Source organism: Lithobates pipiens, unplaced genomic scaffold (assembly GCF_037356315.1).
Source record: "Lithobates pipiens isolate NorthernLeopardFrog02 unplaced genomic scaffold, aLitPip1_a1.2 Scaffold_28, whole genome shotgun sequence".
In the NCBI taxonomy this organism is placed as follows: Eukaryota; Metazoa; Chordata; class Amphibia; order Anura; family Ranidae; genus Lithobates; species Lithobates pipiens.
Window position 1 is genome coordinate 39,321,062 of NW_027507789.1, and position 25,578 is coordinate 39,346,639.

The 25,578-nt window shown below is 43.0% G+C and overlaps 2 protein-coding genes across 3 annotated transcripts in view; one reads left to right on the plus strand and one right to left on the minus strand.

The window, feature by feature from the left end:
* ARHGAP40 (Rho GTPase activating protein 40) overlaps positions 1-136 on the minus strand; it is a 108,925-nt gene extending 108,789 nt beyond the window's left edge. The window contains exon 1 of one of the 2 annotated variants that reach the window (XM_077459118.1): positions 1-136. The gene's annotated coding sequence lies outside the window, so the exon portion shown is untranslated. The other variant, XM_077459120.1, reaches the window with a different exon arrangement.
* ACTR5 (actin related protein 5) lies at positions 122-25,352 on the plus strand. The gene is made up of 9 exons (XM_077459121.1): positions 122-475; positions 12,127-12,353; positions 12,919-13,088; positions 13,932-14,149; positions 15,589-15,750; positions 20,509-20,619; positions 20,704-20,843; positions 22,305-22,437; positions 23,776-25,352. Exons 1-9 carry the CDS (start codon positions 122-124, stop codon positions 24,034-24,036), a joined length of 1,776 nt encoding a protein of 591 aa, XP_077315247.1. The 3' UTR covers positions 24,037-25,352.
* The last annotated feature ends 226 nt before the right edge of the window (positions 25,353-25,578 follow it).

Genomic DNA, 25,578 nt, shown 5'->3' on the forward strand with positions numbered 1-25,578 from the left:
CTGTGTCCAGCCTCACGCTGTGAAGGATCAACAAAGCCGCCGTTGCTAGGAACGCTCTTCCCCGGAACCTTCGCGCGCCCTCACAGGCGGACGGTTTTTTCATACGTACCTCCCGTCCAACATGGCCGCGCCCAGACCGGCCGGCAATGTTTTCAGATTCCGAGACGCCCGGGCCGTACCGGACCCCGTCTATGAGCCCGCGCCGGACGGAGCGGGCGTGCTGGTGCTCGACAACGGCTCCTTCCAGCTCCGGGCGGGGTGGGCCGGCCCGGGCCCGCACATGCAGCTGCGCTCGGTGGTGGCCAGGAGCCGAGGCGGGCCCCGCAGTCTGAGCCGGGTGGGCAATGACATTCCAAACCTGGAGCCCCTCCGCTGGCTGCTCCGGACCCCCTTCGACAGGAACCTGCCGGTCAACCTGGAGCTGCAGGAGCTGCTGTGTGATCACGTGTTCCAGAGGCTGGGGGTGACGTCACAGGTAGGCCCTGCGTGGCTGCCATGTGCCCCCCTCTCCTGTACTACTAAAGATACAACTTTATTTTGGATGAGTAGGGGAGTGTTATAACATCTGCCAGGTTTATCTTTGCCACCTGTGTCCCATTGGGAAGATTTCCCTTTACTTCCTGTCCCATAGCTAAAACAGGAAGTGAAGGGAGATCCCTCCAAAATAAGGGAATTCCTGGGTGTCTCCAGAACTAATGTCCCCATTGTAAGAATTTCCCTCTATACCTGTCCTGGGACAATCCACAATTTGTGATTTATTTTTTTCTTTCACAAGTGATAACGTTCACCAAGACACACAGGGTTAAAGAAAACAATAGTTTGTTATAAAACTTTGCAACCAGGTATTTTTTTTTTCTTTCACTAATGAGTTGGCTCTGAGGGGTAGCACTTATTGGTGGCACTGTTGGGTTTGTCCTGGTGGGCACTCATTGGTGGCACTGGTGGGCTCTGAGAGGTAGCACTAATTGGTGACACTGTTGGATTTGCACTGGTGGGCTCTGGCACTTTTGGGTTTGCCCTGGTGGGCACTGATTGGCAGCACTGGTGGGCGGTGGCACTGGGCACTCAATGGCGGCACTAGTGGGCTCTGAGAGGTAGCACTGATTGGTGGGTTTGCACTGGTGGGCTCTGGCACTTTTGGGTTTGCCCTGGTGGGCACTGATTGGAAGCACTAGTGGGCTCTGGCACTGTTGGGTTTTCCTTGGTGGGCACTCATTGGTGGCACTGGGCACTCGTTGGCAGCATTGGTGGGCTCCGAGAGGTAGCACTGGTGGCACTGTTGGGTTTGCCCTGGTGGGCACTCATTGGTGGCACTGGTGAGTTCTGAGAGGTAGCTCTGATTGGGGGCACTGTTGTGTTTGCACTGGTGGGCACTAGCACTTTTGGGTTTGCCCTGGTGGGCACTGATTGGCGCCACTGGTGGGCGGTGGCACTGGGCACTCATTGGCGGCACTGGTGGGTTTGTCCTGGTGGGCACTCATTGGTGACACTGAGAGGTAGCACTGATTGGTGGCACTGTTGGGTTTGCCCTGGTGGACACTCATTGGTGGCACTGGTGGGCTCTGAGAGGTAGCACTGATTGGGGGCACTGTTGGGTTTGCCCTGGTGGGCTCTGGCACTTTTGGTTTGCCCTGGTGGGCACTGATTTCCGGCACTGGTGGGCTCTGGCACTGTTGGGTTTGCCTTGGTGGGCACTCATTGGCGGCACAGGTGGGCTCTGATTGGGTTTGCACTGATAATCGGTGTTGATGTCCCTTTAACACAAGCCGGTTATCATCTCTCCTCTCCTCACTCTGTCAGTATGAGGAAAGAAAACCCGATGACCGGCTTGTGTTTACGTGTGTGATGAGCTGTCATTGGACACAACTGATCAAGTGATAAAGGGGCGCTGTGATTGGGCCCTTACCCCGATCTGAGATCAGCTGAGTCCAAAAAACTCAGAGATCGCCGCCTGCGCACAATCTTTCATCTATAGCACAGGCAGAAAGTATTTAGCTGGTAATTGCGACACGACCCAAACTAAATTGTTATCATTTTTCACACAAATGGAGCTTCCTTTTGGCGGTATTTAATCACCGCTGGATCCTTTTTATTTTTTGCCATTATCAATGAAAAAGGATCTGAACATCTAAAAAAACAAAAACCAGTATTTTTTTACTTTCTGCTATAAAACATAACCAATAAAAATATTATTTTTTGGTAAAAGAAAATTCCATCCCATGTATATTGATTTGCGTGAAAGTTTTAGCGTTCACAAATTATGGTAAAAAAGATGCTGGAGTGTTTTTTTTTTTTTTTTTTTTTTTTCTTTATACTACTAATGGCGGTGATTGACCACTTATAATGGGACTCTTATAGTGCAGGGGACTAACTAACATCACCAGTGACATTAATACAGTAATCAGGTATAATACTATACACTGTCACTGTACTAATGACACTGGCTAGGAAGGGGTTAAAGTGGATCTTCAGTCATAATTTTCTTTTTTAACTTTCCATCTATTTAATCTTCTTCCCTTGTTGTTTTTAACTTTGGATAGTAAAACATTTTTTTTTCTTCCAGTAAATACCTCATACAGCCCACTTCCTGTTTCTTGTCTGGCCATTAGCCTAGGCTTATGACCTCATACACAGAGCTCTCGCGTGCGTGCGCGAGATAGAGATTTTGCCATAAAGGGAGGGGGGATGAGTCCTAAGAGGGCCAATGAGAGCTGCAGGTGTGCCTCTGTAAATCCAGGAAGTAAACTGGCAGCAGCTTCAGCTGTCCACAGTTAAAATGTCTTCAGCCAGACTCAGTGGAGGGAGATTTCTGCAGCATATTCAGCAAGTACAGAATCATAGTTTATACAAAATAATATGCAAAGTGGTTGGAGGGATGGATGTTTTTATTACAAATTATGTGAGCAGACTGCAGTTTATCTTTAAAGCGTTTGTTAACCCAAAAAAAAAAAAAAAAAAGGATCCTGTTGCTTTTAAAGCATGTTATATAGCACAGTGCTTGTGCTGTATCATTTGCCCCCTGTAATACTTGGCTGATCCTGCCAGTTTCTGCCCACCCCTTTGTAAACTGACCACGGTTCATCATGGCTGCTGAGCCCTGACACTGTGGTCAGTTTACATGCCTCCGTCAGCTGCTGCTGCTGTAATAACATGTCATACTTTAATATGTTCTTTTTTCTAAGCGTATGCCCCGGTGTGTGTGTGTGTGTGTGTGTGTGTTGTATTAAAAAAAAAAAAAAAAAATGTGTATATACCTTATTTCTGTGGTCACGTACACACCAGCTCTCCTCCTTCCCTCCAGACTGACAACAGTGGGGGAATGTCAGACGGGGAGAGGTGGCGCGTCACGTGACCAATGATCAGCACTCAGAAATAAGGGTGTATACAGCCTTTGTATTAAAGCGGAGGTCCACCCTAAAGTGGACCTTCCGCTCATTGGAATCCTCCCCCCCCTCCGGCGCCACAATTGGCACCTTTCAGGGGGGAGGGGGGTGCAGGTACCTGTACAGTACAGTACAGGTATCTGCACCCACTTCCAGCGTAGATTCTGCAGAAGGTACGCCCCTTTCCGAAGGTCCCCCACGGATCCCAGAGACAGTGGGGACCATCCTTATTGCGCAGCGCGACTCGCGCATGCGCAGTAGGGAACCGGGAAATGAAGCCAAAAGGCTCCACTTCCTGATTCCCATACCCAAGATGGCGGCGGCAGCATCCGAGAGACGATCGAGAGATCGGCTTCGGGTGCTGACATCGCGGGCGCGCTGGGCGGGTAAGTGTCACTAGAGTCAACAGCTGCAGTATTTGTAGCTGCTGGCTTTAAAAAAAAAAAAAAAAAAAAGGCGGACTCCCGCTTTAAAAATAAAATAAAAAGGTTGTATATACACCTTATTTCTGAGCGCTGATCAGTGGTCACGTGTCGTGCCACCTTTCTCCTTGTCTGACATTCCCCCGCTGACATCAGTCTGAGAGGAGGAGAGAACCGACGTGTCACGTGACCGCAATAATAAGATATATACATTTTTATATATATGTATTTTTTATATATATATATATATATATATATATATATATAACACACACACATAGGGGGGCATATCCTTAAAAGACCGAGCAGATTATATAAAGTAACACATGGATGAACAAACCCTTTAACATCTCGGGTAATCCAAGGGGGTAAATGTGTGCCTAACTATGTGTAATGAGTGTATAGTGTGCTGCTTTTACTAATAGACCTTCTAAGTTTCTCATTCCTGCTTTGCAGAGATAAGAAACAGAGAGATCGCTCCCTGTGTAGGGAGTTGATTGATAACACGAGCTCTGGGCTGATTGCACACAGCAGATCAGCAGGTCATGGCCATAAATCATTGGTTGACAGGCTCCTGCTGTGTCCAATCATAGTGAGTGCTGGCGGGGCGCACATGCATGAACTCAAAACCCGGAAGCAGGCGGTGACATATGGGTACATCGCTTGGCCTGTGTGGGCTGCCCGCTTGCAGCACAGGTGGTCTGCAAGTGGTTAAAACTGAACAGGTTCTGTTATAAACCAGGGATCTCCGAACTACCGCTCTCCAGTTGTTGGAGACCTACACATCCCATGAGGCATTGTAAAACTCTGACATTCACAGACATGACTAGGCATGATGGGATTGTAGTAGAGGTCGATCGATATGGGTTTTTCTCTGGCCGATGCCGATATTTAGAAATCATGGCGGCCGATAGCCGATATATGATGCCGATTTTTTTTTTTGGGCCGATATGTTAGGCCGATTTTATTTTACTTATTTATTTTTAATCCCCCTTGATCTAACACACCTTTCCCACTGGGGCATTTTTTAAGGCGCTTTTGGGCTAAAAATAGCGCCTGTAAAGTGCCTGTAAAATGGCTCCCCTGCAGTCTGTGTGAAAGACAGAGTGCTTTCACACTGAGGCGATGTGCTGGCAGGATCTTAAAAAAAAAAGTCCTGCAAGCAGCACGTTTGGAGTGGTGTATACCGCTCCTCCACCACTCCTGCCCATTGATATGAATGGGCACCACTGCCGAAGCGCATGCAATGCGATTTGGCAGCAGTGCTTCATGGGCGCATTTAACCTCTTCCTTGGCCGATAGCTGGGTTAGATGTGCCCCACTAGCAGCCAAATAGCACCGCTAAAATGATGGTAAAGAGCCGCTAAAACTTGCGTTTTACCATCAACGCCTGCCCGCTCCAGTGTGAAAGCAGTTTTCATAAGTGATACAGAAAATTTCTTACACTTAAACATTTATTAAACAAAACAAACCTCCAATCAGTTTACTTGTATGTATGATCTAGATTAAAAAAAAAAACCTATATATTAAATAAAAAACGGGTAGTCAAAACTTTTGGACAAAAAAAAAAAAATGGGCTAACTTTACTGTTTTTATTTTATTTTTAAATAGTGTATTTTTTTCCCAAAAAAATGCATTTGAAAGACCTCTGTGCAAATGCCGTGTGACATAAAATATTGCAACAACCGCTATTTTATTCCCTAGGATCTCTGCTAAAAAATATATATATAATTTTTGGGGGGGTCTAAGTGATTTTCTGGCAGAAAATACAGGATTTTTTACTTGTAAGCAACAAGTGTCAGAAAAGATTTAGTCTTTAAATGGTTAAACTGAGAACTTCTACACACAGAGATGATTTCATTCATTCATTCAGTGTAAACATTGTATCATTTAGTTCTTTTCTTGGCAGTCTGCCCAGAGAGGAGGAAAGTGTTGCTATGACGACTCAGCAACTCACACTGACTTCTTACAGAAGTCATTTCAAAGTCCGGCTGTAGAATCGGCTTTTTATCAGCACAATCAGCCGATGCCGATTATTTAAAAAATGGCAAATATCGGCCGATATATCGGTCGACCTCTAGATTGTAGTTCCTAAACAACTGGAGGGCCATAGTTTGAAGACTCCTGTTCTATGCAGCAGTACCATATATTTATTTTTTTAGAATGAGTACGAATAACTTTTTTTTTTTTTTTTTTAAGTACTTGTCGATACCAATTATCGATACCTACCACAATTGTTTTGTTTTAACTTCAGCTGTCAGCAATGGTACAAAGCATTGGAAAGTTATTTACAAATGAAATAAATCAATGTTTTTTGGGGGTTTTTTTTGCGCTTTTTCGATGTGAAATGTGTAAATATATATATGTGTGTGTAAAAATATTCACTAACAAAGAAAACAACAACAAAGTTTTAATTGTTTATAAAATAGACCTGAACATAGAAAAAAAGCAGGAAAATAATAATTAAATGGAGGAGACTAGGGAGTTAATTAAGGCTGATTAGAGTAAATGAAGGATTAATAAGGGGTTAAACAGGAACAGTTGTTCATCACTTTGATCTGCAGATGAGCAGAAAGATGAAAAAAGAAGCAATGTTTCTTTTTTATTTTAGTTTTTGTTTCAGAGCTGATCAATGCTGGTAATAAACATTACTGGTGTCGCATCACGTTCGGCTACCCATCATATTTTGCTTCCCACTGGAGTGCACATGCGCGACGATGCCATATGCGTTCCAACACAGGGCCCCTCGTGGGCTCGCTTCGCTTGCCACGCTTTGCTCGCCACGCTTCGGGCACGGCCTCTTTCCTCGCCATTATTATATTCTAACTCTATGTCCACTTGGATAGTGGGGCTTGAACCTGGATTCAGGGGTATGGCGGCGCCGCGCATACGCAATCCAGTGGGTGGCCAAATGTGATGAAACATCGTTTTTTTTTTTTTTGTCTTGTTTTTACAGCTCCAATTACTGGACTTCTTTTAACACTGGGGAGACCCACTGACAGCTCAAAGAGCCAAGCCTGAAAGCATTGATTTGGGGTATCGGTGAATTTGCACGAGTACCGATAGTAGTATCGGTGCAACCCTAATACAGATCCAAGAGAACGTTCTGGGCTGTGAATTCCGCTCTTTCCTCCCTTCTTGCTTACTTGTTCAGGATCCCCTCCTGTACTGAAATAGTTTACTCTGATTTCACTGCACACTCTGAGCTTATCAGTGTGCATTGGAAGTTGCAGCAAGTCAGATAAAGCCCACCTTGTTTCCTGGATGGGGGATGTCCAACATCATTTAGCTCTTTCCTCCTCCGTATCCCCCCCCCCCTTTTCATTCATTGGATTTCAGTTCTTTTACTCGTGGAGGTTTTGCTCTCACTGTGCACTGCTCATAAAATTGCAGTCTCCCTAGAGCAGTGATGGCGAACCTTGGCACCATAGATGTTTTGGAACTACATTTGCCATGATGCTCTTGAACTCTGCAGTGTAGTGGAGCATTATGGGAAATGTAGTCCCAAAACATCTGGGGTGCCAAGGTTTGCCATCACTGCCCTAGACTTTACCACTCCTCCAGACTGACATCCACCCATCACCCCATTTTGGTATTTGCATAACTCCTCCTTTTAAGAGCCTGCCCGCTGCTTGCGTCTGTGCTGTAGGTTCTTGAGAGAAATGCCAAGGCAGGATGGTCCTGATGTTTTCAGGAAGTTATGTACAGCCCCCTGCAAGCCCCTCCCACCAGACGTGATCTGCCTGCATTGCATAGTGAAGCACAGAGGCCCAGTACTGTTACGGAGTCTAAAAATAAGATGTGGAATGAAACCAGAAAGGTTTATATAAAACCTATAATTAGCATTTTGATGAGGGAGGAAGCATGAAAGGAGAAATATAAACTGATTAAACTTCAGGCTGTAACCCCAGTGTTATGTAATGATGTGATAAGTCAGTTTTTATAGAGGATGTTGCTGTCATGCCTCTTGTAGTTTCGCTGTCAGGCAATGTTTTTATTGAATATTGACAGCCATAGAGCTCTGGTTACACCTCCTTCCAGCGTCATCCGCTGTGACTCACCGCCCTCCTCCGTAAGTCCGGTCCTTACCAGCACTCCGGCTCTACTATAATCCAGGTGGATTTCTGCAATAATCTCTCTACTGAATATTCATCTCTGCAAGTCACTTTTCAGGTCACATCTGGCACAGTTGGGTGCGGCTAAAAATAAATAAATGGATCAGGTAGTTCATTCATAAATCAGAATAAGGCTGGGTTCACACTGCAGCGATGCGGGAACGCCGCAAATCCACGGCGGGTTTCCCGCATCGCATGCCTCCCGGCGGCAGTTCACACTGCCCTATGCGGACTGCTGGGAGTGTATATGAAACGTTAATGACACCCCCAGATCAGTCCGCATATCGCAGTGCGATCTACAAACTCGGACAGGAATCTTATCGCATGGTGTGAACACCCATGCGATCCGATTCTGCTACGGACCAAAAAAAGGGTCCCGTGCGAGTTTGGGGCGGGTGCGATGCTAATTCAGCCATACTATCTGTATGGCTGAACTCGCATCGCACAGAGTTTGGATGTGATTTGCACTGCGGTGCGATTCACATCCGGTTCTTGTAGCCGCAGGAGTGTGAACCTAGCCTAAAGGGTAATTTCACCCGAGCTGGTATTTCAGCTATTCTAGTTTCATGTATCGCAGCAAAATCGGCAGTGAAACATCATCAATTCAATTACATTTACAGTTTTTGTTTCATCCAAGGAGTCTCACTCCTTCTTCTGTTTCATTCTCTTGAAATGGTGGAAAAATTGAGCAGAAACAGGGACCCATTTCTAAATGTGAATTGTTTGAAATGGTGCTAATTGTCACAACATATGAACTGCACTGACCCACATCTATAAAATAGATAGTTTAAAGTGGGTTGTAAACCCTTCCAAACCACTTTGATCTACAGGTAAGCCTAGATTAAGGGTTACCTGTAGGTCCAAGAAATATCTCCTAAAACTTATAGGTATACGGTTTAGGAGATATTTACCGGAAGACAGCCACCACTGTCTACGGCGCATGTGCAGTAGACAGCGGCGCGCAGGCGCACTGAGCAGACCGCAGCGAAATGCCATGAGTGTCGGCTCCTGTGCGCATGTGTGGGAGTGACGTCATTGCTGCTCCGGCGAATCACAGCTCCAGAGCAGCGAGACCCACCAAGAAGATGGACGCTCGGAACTACAGGGGACAGCGGCGACTTCGCTGGCTCCTGTGTCAGGTAAGTGACACATAATGGACTACTATGCGATGCATAGTAGTCCATTATGCTTTACCTTTGCAGGGAATGAAAGAGGAAGTAAAACTCATCAGGGTTTACTTCCTCTTTAACCAATTCAATACCAGGCACTTATCCTGCCCAAGCCAATTTTCAGCTTTCAGCGATGTCGCAAATTGAATGACAATTGCGCGGTCATGCTACACTGTACCCAAACAATTTTTTTTTTATCATTTTGTTGCCACAAATAGAGCTTTTTTGGTGGTATTTAATCACCTCTGCAGTTTGATTATTATTATTTATTTTTTTTAAAGACCGAAAAATGTGAAAAAAAAAACAAGTTTTTCTTTGTTTCTGTTCAAAATTTTTGTAAATAAGTATGTTTTCTTCTTCAATGACTGCCACTGATATGGCTGTACTGATGGGCACTGATAGCCGGCACTGATGGGTGGCACTGATGACACTGGGTGGCATTGTTGGGCATCATGTTATATAATGGTGTCAGTCAGTGCCCATTTGTGCATAGATTGGGCATAATTTGCATGTGGATGGCCATGGGGTAGATACCTGGCCATCCACTGGTTGCCCCCTTCCTTGGTGGTCCTGGTGGCTCTCCTGGTGGTCTAGTGTGGGCATCCGAGGGGGGCTGCGCTGATAAACAATCGGCACAGCCCCCCCTGTCAGGAGAGCCACCGATCGGCTCTCCTCTCATTGCGTCTGTCAGATGCGAGTGAGGAAAAGCTGATCGACGGCTTTTCCTGTTGACATCGTGATCAGCCGTGATTGGACACGTGGTAAAGAGCCTCCGCCTGACACACCGCTCCACCGATCACCACAATGTGTGCCCCCACGAGTGCGCGGTGGCTCTAGGTGGGACTTTAAAAGGGCAGTGAACAGCTATAAGGTCACACAGGATTACAAAAATAAATAAAGCTTTAATGGGTTAAAGTTAAAAGTAATAACGAGTGTGTATATATTACACACACACACGCACACACACTCTCTCTGACTATTCTGGGATTCTGTTGTAACCGCATACCCCTGAAGAAGAGAAATAATACCGCAAACTTGAAACGCGTTGGATATTTGTTGTCCTCATTCATTTCAACAGATCAAATGTGCTTGCCAACTGTTATATAAATTGTGTAAAGTTTGTATCAGCATCCAGCATATTGTGTGTGTGTGTATGTATGTATGTATGTGTGTGTGTGTGTCATTATTCCTTTTAACCCATTAAAGCTTTATATTTTTTTGTAATCCTCTATGACCTTATAGCTGTTTACTGCCCTAAGTCCCACCTAGACGAAAACTGTCTTTAAACCATTTATAAATGTGGGCCAACCTGAGGGCTTTATCACTGCCATGCACAAGAGGATTCAGAGCACAAAGGCTGATTGAAGCACAACCCGAAAGTGCTAGATCAATCAAATTTCAGTGTATGTGAATGGTGCTGCGCTGTTATGTGACCTATAGTGAAACCTAAGTGACACACGCAATATGCTGTAAATGGAAAGGTAATACTAAAACTGAGCACAAGATGGCAGTAGAAACAAAACTTGAAATGCAAAAAAAGTTTCCAAAGTAAAACTGTGAAAAAGGTAAATCAATCGGTGCTCATAAAATAAACATCAACATGTCAATGCATGTAGTGAAACTATTAAAAAGTCTCTAGAATAATCCTGAGAGGAGGAGTGAAAAGTGGGCTCCAATCTTAACCGTGCAAACTTTGAAGTGAGTGACGGGTGTTTCTTCATTCCATGCGGTGACCCCTCTGTGAAGTGGCCTCTCACCTTACTGCTGTTGGGTAACTGCATGGGAAAACAACCAGGAATTCAGCTATCCTCTATAGGTCCTTGCATAAATAGCTGGTGGCTTCTATATCCTTTGGGGGTCCTCCTCCCATTAATCCAAGAATTGGTATTGGGTGGTGGATGGTGGGTCCTCTGTACTGAGCTTCCACACTCTCCCCAGGAGGGAAGAAGGGGAATGCCCAAATTGTGTAGTATGTCATTTAAAAGTGTATTATTAAAACTAGCACAAAGTGACACTCAGATTAAGCAAGATGAGACACAGTATACAAACCACGTTTCACTTCCAGTGTGCCTGTCAGCCAATCTCGACGCATATCATCACGGGTCACATGACTTCATCTCAGAAGAAAGCCAAAATTAGATTGCTAGGCTCGATAGATGGGGGCACGCTGTGTATGTATTATTAAAACCAACACAAAGTGACACTCGCATTAAAGGAGAAGTCCAGTCTAATTTGTTTTGCACTCCTGTGACCCATTTTCAGCAGAGAGCAGACTGAAGTTAGTCTTATGACTACCCGACATACCCAGAGACTCAGGTTGTCATGATTTACAGCATATAAATAACATTACATTCTGTTGTTTAAAGTGGAAGGTAAGTCGAGACTTAACTATGCTTAAATGTACACCCACTCCCATTCTAAGCCTGTTCTACAGTGGCGGCCCGTCCATACGGGGTGCACGGTGCCCCCGGCCCCCTAATCTACATGCGGGGAGCTGGACGCATGGATTCCAATGGGGTGTTTTTGTTTTTTTCTTTTAAGCACGTGATTAGAGTCAGAGGCTCTAATTGGCTTTAAAAAGGGTGGTTGCGGGTGACGCGACTGAGGATGGGTGCACTGTTCCCCCCCTCCCCCCCCCTCCACCAGCCGCCACTGCTGTTCTATCTGTCCTGTAAAAGGAAAGATGCCTATCCTTTTCCAGTCATTCTGGTCCAGGCACATGATTGGCTTCAGTGTAGAGGAGGGACAGCCAACAATGAATGCCCCATAGTAAGCCTAGGGGTGATGTCACGCACAGGTTCTGCAGCTGTTGTCACTGGCCTCTCCTCTACATTGAAGCTGCTGCTGGAGAGATCATGTGACTGGACCGGAGTGACTTCAGAAAAGGTAAATGTATGCATCTTTCCTTTTACAGGGTAGATAGATAAGGCTTAGAATTGCGGTGACAGTAGATTTAAGCCTAGTTAGGTTTTGACTTGCCTTCTGCTTTAACTTCTGGGTCCAGGTGACTTACTGGTATGCTTGTCTCGTTATACAGGATTGTGTTGACCATCCCATTGTGTTTACTGAGGCGCCATGCACCCCACTTCATGTCCGGCAGATGGTGTCCGAGCTTCTCTTTGAATGCTACCAGGTTCCCAAAGTTTCCTTTGGCATTGATGGCCTGTACAGCTTCTACCACAACAAAAATGTGTTTCCCACTTCTGGACTCATCGTGTCTTCTGGCTACCATTGTACTCATCTACTTCCTCTGTTGGATGGCAGGTGAGTTCACACTTCATCATTTGTACAGTATGCAACACAAAGGCTGAATAACAGTACAGTAATCTTACAGCCACAATGTGGGGTTGGCAGTCTTGCTAGGGAGAGAGAACTAGTCATGATGGTGTCATGGCCAGAAGACGGCAAGAGAGGTGGAGAAAGCCCAGGTCCACAGAATGAATGATGCAGGGAGATTCTTGTACTGTATGGCTCCAGGTACTGATTGCTCTCCAGCAAGGAAAACCATGAGCAGCACAGTAGTGGCATCACCAAAATCACTCTAATTCTGTGATTACAGGTCAGAGGCAGCAATATTTTAGATGATCTTGCACTACATGTATACAACTATAAAGCAGGAAATGCACTGATATTTTCTCAGGAGAAATTCAATTTCCAGGGTACTGCTTAGTCTTGACTAACCTTTCTAAAGGTTTTCAATGCCATAGTAAATCTTCAGTCCATGTTAATAAACATGTTGGCCACTACAAAGAGGTAACCTGACTTGTGATGGTATAAATATGGATATGTCTATTGTGTAAGTGACATACTGAGAGTGCATTGTCTTTAGACTGGATGGCAAGAACTGCAAACGTATAAATATTGGAGGATTCCAGGGTGTGACCTATCTCCACCGCCTGATGCAACTGAAGTATCCTGGACATCTGTCTGCTGTCACTCTCAGCCGTATGGAGGAAATCCTTCATGAACACTGCTACATTCCCGATGATTATATAGAAGGTAAGTCTTTCCTGTTGGCCACACTTTGATGACTAGAAATTAGGGACTGAGGTTGTACCCTGAAATAGATTTTGCTTTGTGATTTATTTTAATTTTTTTCTGATCTATAAATTCCTATAAACATCTTAATGTAAAGAAGTGCTGATTTTTGTGTTTCTTCTTATACATATGCAGCAGGGCAGAAATCTCTGGTAAAATTTCAGGAACAGATCAGAGTATATATACCAAAGGCACACCAGGAACTTATAAGGCCGACCATAGACTGTTTGTTTGACTCTGAACCGGCCAAGATTCGAACCATGCATGGGCAGGCTGAATGTACCAAGTTGGTACAACCAGCCAGCCAGATTTTGCATGCGATTATTGCTAGCGGCTGGCATAGGTGGTTGAGTGAATTCCTTTCCTGTGATCCATGGTTGCAGTAAAGACAATTGCTCTGTGTATGGCCTGTTTCAGAGGAGTTATATTAGTCATCAGAATGTTGATATGACATAGAGGTCATTTTGTGGAACTTTGATTACCCAACTCCATTTCCGTGTAAGGGCCAGTTTACCCTAACTTGCGCTACAATGCATGTACAATCCTATCAATCTTAGCCGCTTTTTAACACAAGCTGTTGTCTGCTGACATTTCATTTTGCAATGTAGCACAAAGTTATGGTGTGAATAGGACACACTGGAAATGTATTGTTTTTCAGATGTCCTTCCGTAGATCTGCATTTTACAGCTGCGCTACTATGCACCGGTGGGAATTTACCTTAAATCAAATATATAAAGTCTCTATTTGACAAGTTCTTTAAAATTATTATTTTTATTTTATTTTTCCTTCTGCCTATCAAAAAAGAGCTGAAGAAATGGCGTTGCCCAGATTACTATGAACAGAATGTGCACAAAATGCAGCTGCCCTTCTCCTCCAAGCTGCTGGGCACTGCAGTCACATCAGAGGAGAAGCAGGAGCGCAGGCAGCAGCAGCTTAAACGCCTGCAAGAGCTCAATGCACGACGGCGAGAGGAGAAACTTCAACAGGATCAGGAACGATTGGAGAGATTGCTCTGTGTGCAGGTATCTAGTGCTGGTATCAATTCTGGTACTTTCGTTAATTTCTGACATGCTGACACTGTAGATGGTAAAGGGTCAGTCCTCCCAATACTGAATCATTATTTGAAAGATGTTGGAGAGATAAAACTCTTGGCATATTCTGTCTTTTGGAGAGTCTGTTGGTGTGATCTTAATTTCCCAAGACTCTGCATTACTTTTTTTTTTTTTAACAACTTCAATACTGGGCACTTTCACCCCCTTCCTGCCCAGGCCAATTTTCAGCTTTCAGCTTCAGACAGATAGAACTTTCTTTTGGTGGTATTTTATTCACCACTGGATCTTCAATTCTTTGCTTAACAAACTAAAAAAGACCAAAAAGGTCTGCCCTGACGAGGCTTCACAGATGGGGCCTTGATGAGGCTTCACTGATGAGGCTTCACCGACGGGGCCCTGATGAGGCTTCACCGACGGGGCCCTGATGAGGCTTCACCGACGGAGCCCTGATGAGGCTTCACCGACGGGGCCCTGATGAGGCTGCACCGACGGGGCCCTGATGAGGCTGCACCGACGGGGCCCTGATGAGGCTGCACCGACGGGGCCCTGATGAGGCTGCACCGACGGGGCCCTGATGAGGCTGCACCGATGAATTTAACAGGAGGGGCTGGAACATCCAAAATGCCAGGTGGAGAGGAACAGAGTTGAACATTTTATTGGAGCTCACTGTTGGAGTATAAACAGCTGCAGACCAATGCTGGCAATACACTAGCAGATTTTCTTACGAGAATATTTGTATGAAAATTCTTTGAACATTCCATGAATGAACAAATATTGTTCAATTAATTTTTAAGATGAATGTAATTTCTGAACGAAAGCCACATACACTGTCAGAAAATTTGTTCGATTGAGAAAAGTTTTCCATTCTTCACCATCAAATTTTCTTGTCACCGTGGCTGAAAATAAAAGTCGAATTTTAGACCCTACTAACAATTAGAAATCGAACGAACTTCCTAAAATCTCAATTTTCAAACCAAAATGTATACGTGTATGGGCAGCATAAGCCACCAGTCTCCAGATTAAAATATTACATTTGAGTAGACTAATCTTTTTTTAAATTTTTTCATTTGCATCTAATTTTAGTTTTTATGATGCCTTTCATTTTTCTTTTCTAAAGTACATAAATAGTATGGATCCCACTAACTCTCTCCCTTTAACTAATTTACCAGAAAATCAGATCATAGATGGCACATGGTTCCTCCTTGCATTGCCCAACTTTTCATTGCACCAGCCACAGGCAGTGTTTACATTTCAATTTTCCTCCCATTTCCCATACTTCAGTGTGCATTTCCTACTACAAACTCCATTGATATAAATGGGAGAACTGAGTTGGTGTGCACTTCTTCATATCCTGGCATCTTTAGCAAACCGAGGTTGCTCTTACATCCCTTGTTTTTTTTTTTCAATAGGAGCTTCTGGAAGATGGACAATTGGACCAATTCCGCAAAGCCCTGGTGGAGCTTAATATGGACTCTGCAGAGGAGCTGCAATCGTACATTCACAAACTTAATGCAGCTGTTGAGCAGGGCAGACAGCGGGTCCTGGGGGAGACTATAGATGGCAAACCACAGGTGAGAGACTTTTTATTTATTTATTTTTAATGAGATGTTTTATTTTTTTTAAACGTACAAGTGCATCACAAAAAATTTAAATTATAATTAAAGTTAATTTTATTTCAGTAATTCACTAATTCAATTCAAAAAGTTGAACTCGTATATATTATATAGATACATTTTTTTTAATTTGATGATTATGGCTTACAGCTAATGAAAACCCAAGATTCACTATCTTAGAAAATCAGAATATTACATAAGACCAAAAGAAAAAAAAAAGATTTTTAATACAGAAATGTTGGCTTACAGAAAAGTATGTTGATGTACAGTTTAGTAAGCACTCAATACGTGGTCGGGGCTCCTTTTGTATGATTTGCATTAATGCGTCATGGCATGGAGGCAAACAGCCCTCTGGCACTGTTAAGGTGCTATCGAAAAAACGGGTTGCTTTGATAGCAGCCTTCAGCTCCTCTGCCCTGTTGGATCTGGTGTCTCTCCTCTTCCTCTTGGATTCTCTTTGGGGTTTAGGTCAGGCGAGTTTGCTGGCCAATCAAGCACAGTGATACCATGATCATTAAACCAGGTATTGGTACCTGCTGGAAAATGAAATCGACATCTTCCTAAAGCCGGTCAGCAGAGGGAAGCGTTAAATGCTCTAGAATTTCCTGGTAGAGGGCTGCACTGACTTTGGACTTAATAAAACACAGCAGACCAACACCAGCAGATGACACGACTCCCCAAATCATCACTAACTGTGGAAACTTCACACTGGACCTCATGCATCTTGGAGAAATGGTGAATTGGGATCTGGCGCTCCAGGAGGTAATGCCCTTAAAAATGGAATGTTGTACTTTTGCTGGGATGGCAACATAGTCATAAAAGCCATAAATTTGTTTTGAACTGGTCCAGAGGGAACAGGGGTAAACATAGGCAGCCATCCTCAGTGTGTCCAGAGACTTTGTAAGACATGTAAAGAAACAGGGAAGGGGAGGCGCCACTCTGAGTGTAGTATTAAGGTAAAAAACATTAACTGCACAAGATTAAAAGCACTTACATAGTGAATAAGTGTATAAGTGAAAGTCATGCTCCTCAAGGGATGTACAGTCCTGGCAGCTTTCATGCGACCCTCTGGCTCCACACACGTTCTGAATTGCTGGTGGGGGAAAGTCAGATGGATGGCTGGCTTGCTGTGCTTTAGAGGAAACCAGAAGCAGAATGCTCCATGCTGATCAGCTTGAACCGCGGAAATTACGTCACCAGCACGGGGCGGGAGGAAGGGATCAGGACTGTCTGTATGAAGAATAGGCTACGTGCTCTGATCCAGCTATTCATCAGACTTTCCCCACCAGCAATCCAGAACGTGTGTGGAGCCAGAGGGTCACATGACAGCCGCCAGGACTGTACATCCCATGATGAGCATGACTTTCACTTATATCTTGTAAGTGCTTTTAATCTTGTGCAATAATTTTTTTTACCTTTTTCAATACTACACTGATTCCCTGATCTTTGTTTCTTTTCATGCAACTTGGATTCTGTGCCTCTCCACTCTTCTTGCAGACTCTGGGACCTTAATTTACAAATTAAATGCAACACATACTTTCATCCGAAAAGAGGACTTTGGACCACTAACAGTCCAGTCCTTTTCTTTTTCTCCTTGGCCTAAGTAAGGCAATTCTGACGTTGTCTCTGGTTCAGAAGTGGCTTGACACAAGGAATGCAACAGTTGTAGCCCATGTCTTGGATACATCTGTGTGAGGTGGCTTTTGAAGCTCTGACACCAGCCATAGTCCACTTCTTGTGAATCTCCTCCAAATTCTTGAATGCCCTTTTAATTCACAATCCTCTCAAGGCTATCCCTGCTGCTTGTGTACATTTTTTTTTTATTATTATTATTTTTTTTTTCTACCACACTTTTTCCCTTCATTCAAATTTTGATTAATATGCTTGGATATAGCACTCTGTGAACAGCGAGCTTCTTTAACAATAACCTTTTGTGACTTCCACTCCTTGCGGAGGGTGTCGATGGCCGTCTTCTGGATAACTATCAATTTAGCAGTCTTCCCCATGATTGTGTAGCCTACTGAACCAGACCGAGAGACCATTTAAAGGCTCAGGAAACCTTTACAGGTGTGTTGAGTTAATTAGCTGATTAGAGTTTGACACCACACTAACAAATCTATAATATTGAACTTTTTCACCATATTCTAGTTTTTCGGATATACGGAATTTGGGGTTTTCAGTAGCTGTAAGCCATAATCCTCAAAATAAAAAGAAAAATGCTTGAAATATATATCACTTTGTATGTAATGAATCTAATATGAGTGTCACTTTTTTAATTGAATTACTGCAATAAATAAGCTTTTTGATATTCAAATTTTTGGAGATGCACTTGTTCTAAGGGAATGGGGAAAAAACAAATGTTATTAAGCTATTTCTTGTGCTGGTTTGATCTTTATTGATTTAAAACCTAAAATTTGGCCACTAGATGCTGCTAAGTATTCTACCCCTATGCATTGTGGGAACTGGCTTCAAGGATATTACTTTTCATACCATATCCATGTGACTTTTTCTTCATATTTACCTGTATTTTGTCCTGCCTGGCCCCCATTCCTGCACTGTCATTTTGAACATTTCTGTGATACTGCACATGCATAAGACAGGACAAGAGATCATGATGTCTTGCGCATGCGGCATACAACACTACATGCAGTCTGTTGAAAGTAAAAAATAAACCTTCACACATATCTTGCGAGATCTCAGGGCGAAGCTATTTTTCCAGCAAATGAATGGCATTTCGTATGGCATATCTGTTAAATAAGGTACAAGATGTCATGTTATAAATGTAGAGCTCACTGCACTTGGGCTAGATCACATTAAAGAAAGAGGCTGCCAGCACGAAGAATCCATGATCCAAAAACTCACCAAATATAAAAGAATAAATATGGAATGTGAAAAAAAGTGTGAATAAAATGTGCAGTTAGATCATTCACTGAACCATCCATATACCGGTGATATATAGTGTTATAAGTTTCAAAGCATGCATCTTATGCTGTGTACACAAGATCGGAATTCAGGCCAGAAAAAGACTGATGAGAGCTTTTCATCGGAAAATGCGACCGTGTGTATGCTCCATTGGAATTTAGCTGCCTGAATTTCCATCAGCCAAAAATTGATAGCATGTTCTCAATTTTCCCGATGGAAAAACTTTCTATTGGTAATTCCGATCGTGTGTATGCAATTCCGACACGCCAAAAACCACACATGCTCAGATCAAATTCCTACACCAAAGCTATTGGCTACTAGCGTAACGAAATTACGTAATCACGTCGGATTTTCCGACAACTTTGTCCGACCGTGTGTATGCAACAGTTTCGGACAAAATCGTCGGACAAAATCCGACGGATTTGGTTGACGGAATCTCCGACCGTGTGTACAAGGGCTTATGATCGCCTCTTATGTCTTACCTTTGAGAAATGGTGGCTACATACCTCTTACTGGCTCAACAGAGAAGACCTGAAGGTTGATGGGAGACCTTAACCCCTTAAGTGCTGTTTTACCATCTGTAATGACAGGGGTCAATTGGATCTGATAAAGACCTGCAATGTGTGCTATCTGGATGGATTGTTTCACAAGTTTTATTGCTACTCGGGTCTTCTTCCACTTGAAATTGTGAAGTGTATCAGATTTCTTCCAATCTTCTTATGGACTTTGTGATACTTATGTTATTTTAGTGACCCTAGTCCTTTTATTTATTTATATATATATATATATATATATATATATATATATATATATATATATATATAGATATAGATATAGATATAGATATATAGATATATAGATATAGATATATATATAGATATATATATATATATATATATATATATATATATATATATATATATATATATATAGATATATAGATTTTATATATATATCACTGGTATATGGACGTTTTAAGTGCTTGATCTATTCGCAATTTATTTTTTATTTTTTTCATATTCCATATCTATACAAGGTATTAAGCGATGCACTTATTCCTTTTACACATTGCTACATACGCTGCAGTGTAACAATACCGAAAGATCTTTCACTTTTAGGTTCAAGATTTCCCTGAAGACAATGATGTCGTTGACTTACCAGGGGGCATCTGGGCTACGTCACCACTCCCTCTGGGCAAACCCAGGAAGTGGAAGACAAGTTGGGCAAAAGAGGGGGGGGGGGGATTTTCATCCCTCCCAAGGCTCTACAAAGTCTGGGCTTCAGGACCCAGAAAGGGTTTTACTAATCCCCTGAGAAAACTGAAAATCCACTTTTCCACCCTATGAAACCTCTCACTCTGTATGGACGGGAAACACTAGGTGCCAGTCTTTCTATATAGTGACATGGCCCAGTCTTGTCAGTGTTAAAAACATTTAATATAACAAAGGACTTCCAGAACTTGATTGCCCACCTAAACAGAAAGCATTGTAGACTAAGCCTGCTTTGAGGTTTTGTTATTTGATTGAAGCCTCAGATTCAATGTAAAAAAGTAATTATGATTGGCTGCTACCAAACAGCACTTTGCATGCTACCATTTGCTACTGATTCAATCTCTGCTAGTTCCTGGCATTGCAATATTTCATAGAAACCAAAGAGTTTTCACCTTTTAGCCACTCTAAGCTGTCAGACTGTTTTGTTTCTTTTTCTTGGCTGTCAGACTGAGAGATGAGAGACAGTTGCGGTTTGGTTGTGTGCTCACTTCACTTTGCTTATTTCTTCTTTTGTGTATTAAAGACACCAGAACCACTGGGAGGAGAGCAAGAAGACATGGAAGGGATTATGGAATCGGACCCTCTTTACTCGGAGGATCAGGTGGAAGCTGAGAAAACAGCGCCTAGTGTTCAGGTATTTGAAGTTTAATGAGAATCTATTTCTGTAAATTAACATATTTCTGACATTTTGTCTAAATCCATCTTTCTCATCTGCCAGGCCATGTTTAATATAGCCGAGTACCACCAGATGTACCTGGGCACAGAAAGGATTCGTGTGCCAGAGGTGATATTTCAGCCCTCGCTAATTGGGGAAGATCAGGCTGGGCTGGCGGAGACCATGCAGCACATGCTAGACCAGTAAGTCCTCATCTTAAAGGAAAATTTTGGCGCTGCACAAAGGATCAGTTTACCAAAACAATACAAAAATTTCTAATCCTAAGGAAACAAAATGTATTAATCTTATTGTAAGTGCAAACACCAGTAGTATACTGTAAAAATGATCACACCTTGATTTGCTTTAGCTATTTAGTGGCGATCACAACATTATAGGAATATTATAAATTATTATTTTATATGTTTTATATAGAGACAACAGTTTGTGCAGCGCTTTACAACATTAGGGCAGATGTGACAGTCACATTAAAATTAGGTACAAGAGGAATCGGAGGGCCCTGGTCATTGGAGCTTACAATCTAGAAGGGGGGGGGGGGTCAAGTGATACAAAAGGTAATAACTATGGGGGATGAGCTGATGAAGAAAATAAAAGTACAGTTGTTGGGTGGAGGTAGGAAATGCAAACATTTAACCTTTTTTATTATAAATGCATTTTGTTCAAAATATCGCCAGACAGATCCTTAGAAGTAAAATGTATTTTTTTTTTTATTTTTTTTTTTACCTTTTCATACAATTTAAGCAATGGCAGTTGGCAGGGTCTAGGCCAGTGATGGCAAACCTTGGCACCCCAGATGTTATGGAACTATGTTTCCCATGATGCTCATGCACTCTGCAGTGTAGTTGAGCATCATGGGAAATGTAGTTCCAAAACATCTGGGATGCCAAGGTTCGCCATCACTGGTCTAGGCACACTAAAACAGTGAGATTTTCTGTGTAGAATATAAGGCTGTAATTGAGAAAAGTTCACAGCTGCTGATTGTCCAGCTATCCCTGCACATCAGTCCATTTTGCACCTTTTAGTTGAGATCATGTGACTGATACCCCGTCATTTGATCATATGTTTGACACACCAGTGATCATGGTTGCAGGGGTTTCCTCCAGATAGGTCATTTGAGATATATATATATATATTAAAAAAATAAATAAATTGAGAGATAGGTCATTTGAGATAGATAGAGATATATAGATAGATATATATATATTTAACTTTAAGGCCCCATGCATACTGGATGTTTTTACAGCTGCTGTTTTTGGCTTCAGCCATTTTTTTTTTTTTTTATTACAGCCAGTAAACTCTCCAGCATGTTATCTTATGTGACAGAAAAAAAAGCAAGCATGCATGCCAGCAAGCAACAAAGGGATTAGACTTTAAGTGAAGCCTCTGGTTTGCAGCTTTAAAAATTCTCTAACGTGACTATTCTTCATTTTATGAGTGTTTTTGAGGCATAAGCTTTTGTGGGAGTATAGTTTTGCTAAAAAAAAAAAAAAACACTGCTGCAAAATGCAAAAAAAAATTGTTTTTATCATGGCATTCTACAGCTAAAGCTACTGCCATTTTTATAACGTCCAGTGTGCATAAGGCCTTAGCATTTAAGCATCTCTATGTAGTATGTGGTATTCTGATTTATTGCCTTTATGTGATAGGTATCCCCAGGAAATACAGCAGCGGCTGGTGCAGAATGTCTTTCTGACAGGAGGTAACGTGATGTACCCCGGAATCCAGACCCGCATGGAGAAAGAGTTGCTGATGATGAGACCGTTTGGCTCCACGTTTCATGTATGAGTGCTCAGATAGGGCTGGTTGTTAGGCCAAATGCTGCTGTGTGTTAATGTTAGGCAGCAGGGGCGGCCCATCCATTAGAGGGGCCGGCCCCTTGCAGGACGCCAAATGCATGGATTCCATTGGGGGGGGAGGGTTTGAAGCACCTGATTAGAGAGACTCTATTAGGCTTCAAAATAGGATGGGCTTGGGGTGCAGAGAATGAGAATCGAGCCCAACCAGGTGTGATACAATCGCAAATGATTATATTCGTTATTGTAACACTGATTCTCCTCTCAGCCAATCGGGAAGCTGGTCTTAAGACCCATCACCCAATTGGCTGAAAGGACAAGCGATCCTATTGGATGCCTAGGGGGAGGGGAAGCCACAGTGATGGAGCACAGGAGCCGCTGCCACCTAGATGGGGTATGTTGCCAGCAGGTACTTTTTAAAATGTTTACTTGTCTGTGTATAGCTGCTCTGTTGAAAAATGCCTGATTAGAGCTTAAAAGAGAAGTTTGGGATTGTAAAAAACAAACCTTCATACTCTACTAGGTGGATGCAGCATCGGTCCACTGACCTAAATCGCTCAGTCGTTGGCTTTTAGTGCTCTTCCAGCACACATTGGAGCGTTGGGCTGTCCGAAGCTTACTGATAGGCTGAGCCAGCTGCCGGTCCAGACATCTGGGTGGATCCCGGCATTAAAGTTGAGATCTGTTCAGAGTCAGGACCAACTATGTGACATTGGCTCCCTGTTGGCTGAATACGGGTCACAGGAGTGCAGAACGAAGTGCACTCCTATGATGCCCAAGAGTAGCAGGGCCAAAGAGCTTTGACCCTCCTTCTCCTTTAATAACTCAAGTTATTTAGCCTCACTTCCTTTACCCGTGGCTGAAGCCCACTGTTGGCTGATGTCACAAAGCTGGTCCAGGCTGTGGAAAGATCGCGACCATAAGGTCGGGCTCCACCCAGAACCCTGGACCGGCACCTAGCTCAGCCTCTCCCACCCCCTCCATAGCCCAGCACTCCAGTAAACATGGTGAGGGGTCAGAGCAGACAGCGGTGACTGACAGTCACCAGCTCTTTGCTCACGGACACTGAAAACTGAGCGATCAGTGGTATTTCATCGCTCGGTTCTCAGTCTTAGAGCCGACAGGAGCAGATGCAGCATCAGAAAAAATAAATAAATAAATTCATGAACTTTTCTCTTTTAAGTGCCATAGACCTTTAGGCTTTGTGTAAAACTGACACAACAGTCACTTCCTGTGTTTTTGGTTTTAACCGTTTAAATGCTCTTTAAACTGTACAATACTTGCATCGGATCACTATGTTATTGGGTTTTACTCTTCATTTCAGGTCTCAGTGGCAGAAAACCCTGTCCTTGATGCTTGGCATGGAGCCTCTGATTGGGCCCTTCAGAATTGGGAGGTGGATGAAGGCTGGATAACCAGGAAAGAATATGAGGAGATGGGGGGAGAGTACTTAAAGGAGAACGCGGCCTCTAACCGACACGTTGCCATTCGCTTGCCCAAACCACCACCTCGTACTGCTGTGGCATCCAGTAGCCAAGAGATGGAAAGTACTCCACAGACAAGCTCTGGCATGGTTCCACCATAGAGACAGTGCTGCAGCGGCTAAATACTGGAGCTGACACACTGAAAGGTGCAACACAAAGCATTCTGGGAGTCCTTTCATCAACGTAAGGTGTATATTGCCAGAAGGTTAGAATGATCTACATGAGTCTGTAAAATATTACTATTGACATTGGATGTTTCTGAACTATTTTTGTATGAATATTTATTTTTTTATAATAAACCTCAAAATTTGAAATTGTCATTATTTTAATAAAATATTTAAGCTTGTGCTATGATTTATTCACACAGCTTAAAAGGAAAATTCGTTAGTGTTAATAAATAAATAAGTCAGCCTTGGGACTAAACTCAGATGCTTCTATACAGTTCTTCTATAGATTGCTTTTTTCGGTCTGGGTATATCTATCTTAAGATGTCTGTTATGTATGGATCTAATGTTAACTAACCATCATTTAAAAAAATAAAAAAAAAATAATAATTTTGATCCTGTTCTATTAAAGCTTGAATAACAGCACAGTGCCTGTGCAGTGTAATTTGTCCCTTTCTATCATCTAAAATACCTGGCTGATCCTGACCTCCCCCCTGTAAACTGACCATGTTTATCACGGCTGCTGATCCCTGATTACCGTGGTCAATTTACATACCTCCCATCATCCCACTGTTCCACCCCCTCCTGTCAGCTAGTCTCTGACGATCTGCTCCCGCCCCCCCCCCCCTGCTGCTAAAATAACTGTTTTGTTACTAGAGCCCCCTGTGTTAGATTAAGTTATGTGCCCCCAGTGTATGTTCTTTATAGAAAAATGTAACTTTATACCTTATTTCATAACATCGCTCGGCGCTTACGTGATCGCCCGCCGTTCTCCTTCCGGCTGACACCGGTGGAGGATTTTCAGCCCCTCCCACTGTAGTTCTCAGATCAGGGGAGGAGAGCTGAGAGGCGCTTTGAAAAAAGGTAAACCACATACACTGGGGCACATAACTTAATCTAACACTGGGGATTGTAGTAAGAAAACAAAGTGGCATTACAACCACGTTAAGCCTCCAACCAGCCTAAATGCTTTCCCTTCAGAATGTTCAGGTCTTTTGGCTTGTTCTCCATTTGTTTGCTGTGTTGAACACCCTTCAGTTACACTGCTTTGGACATCCCATTGCTTGCATAATTACCATTCTGTACCTTCTGTGATGTACCATTAAGAAAATTTGGATTTTGGTCTTTACTGTCTTGGTATCCTTTTCTTAAAGAGTAACTCCACTTTTGTTAAGAAAAAAAAACAAAATAATCCCCTCTGGGTGATCCATGTACATTTCAGGGATTTTAATAAACAACGTTGTAGACTCCTACCTTTTGTTATTCTGAAGAAATAGCCGTTTGTTTGTCCATGTGCAGAGTGAATGTAAATGCGAACAACTTTATAATTATCAATTGGCTGCTGCACCTGCAGGGCTCTAATGAGGAACTTGACAGTCTGCATCCCTTTTAGATGTAATTTCCCTTTTGAGGGTATCTTCCCCCCCAAAAAAATGAAATTGTTGTTGCAGGGGATGCCCAAAATCTGATTTGTATTTA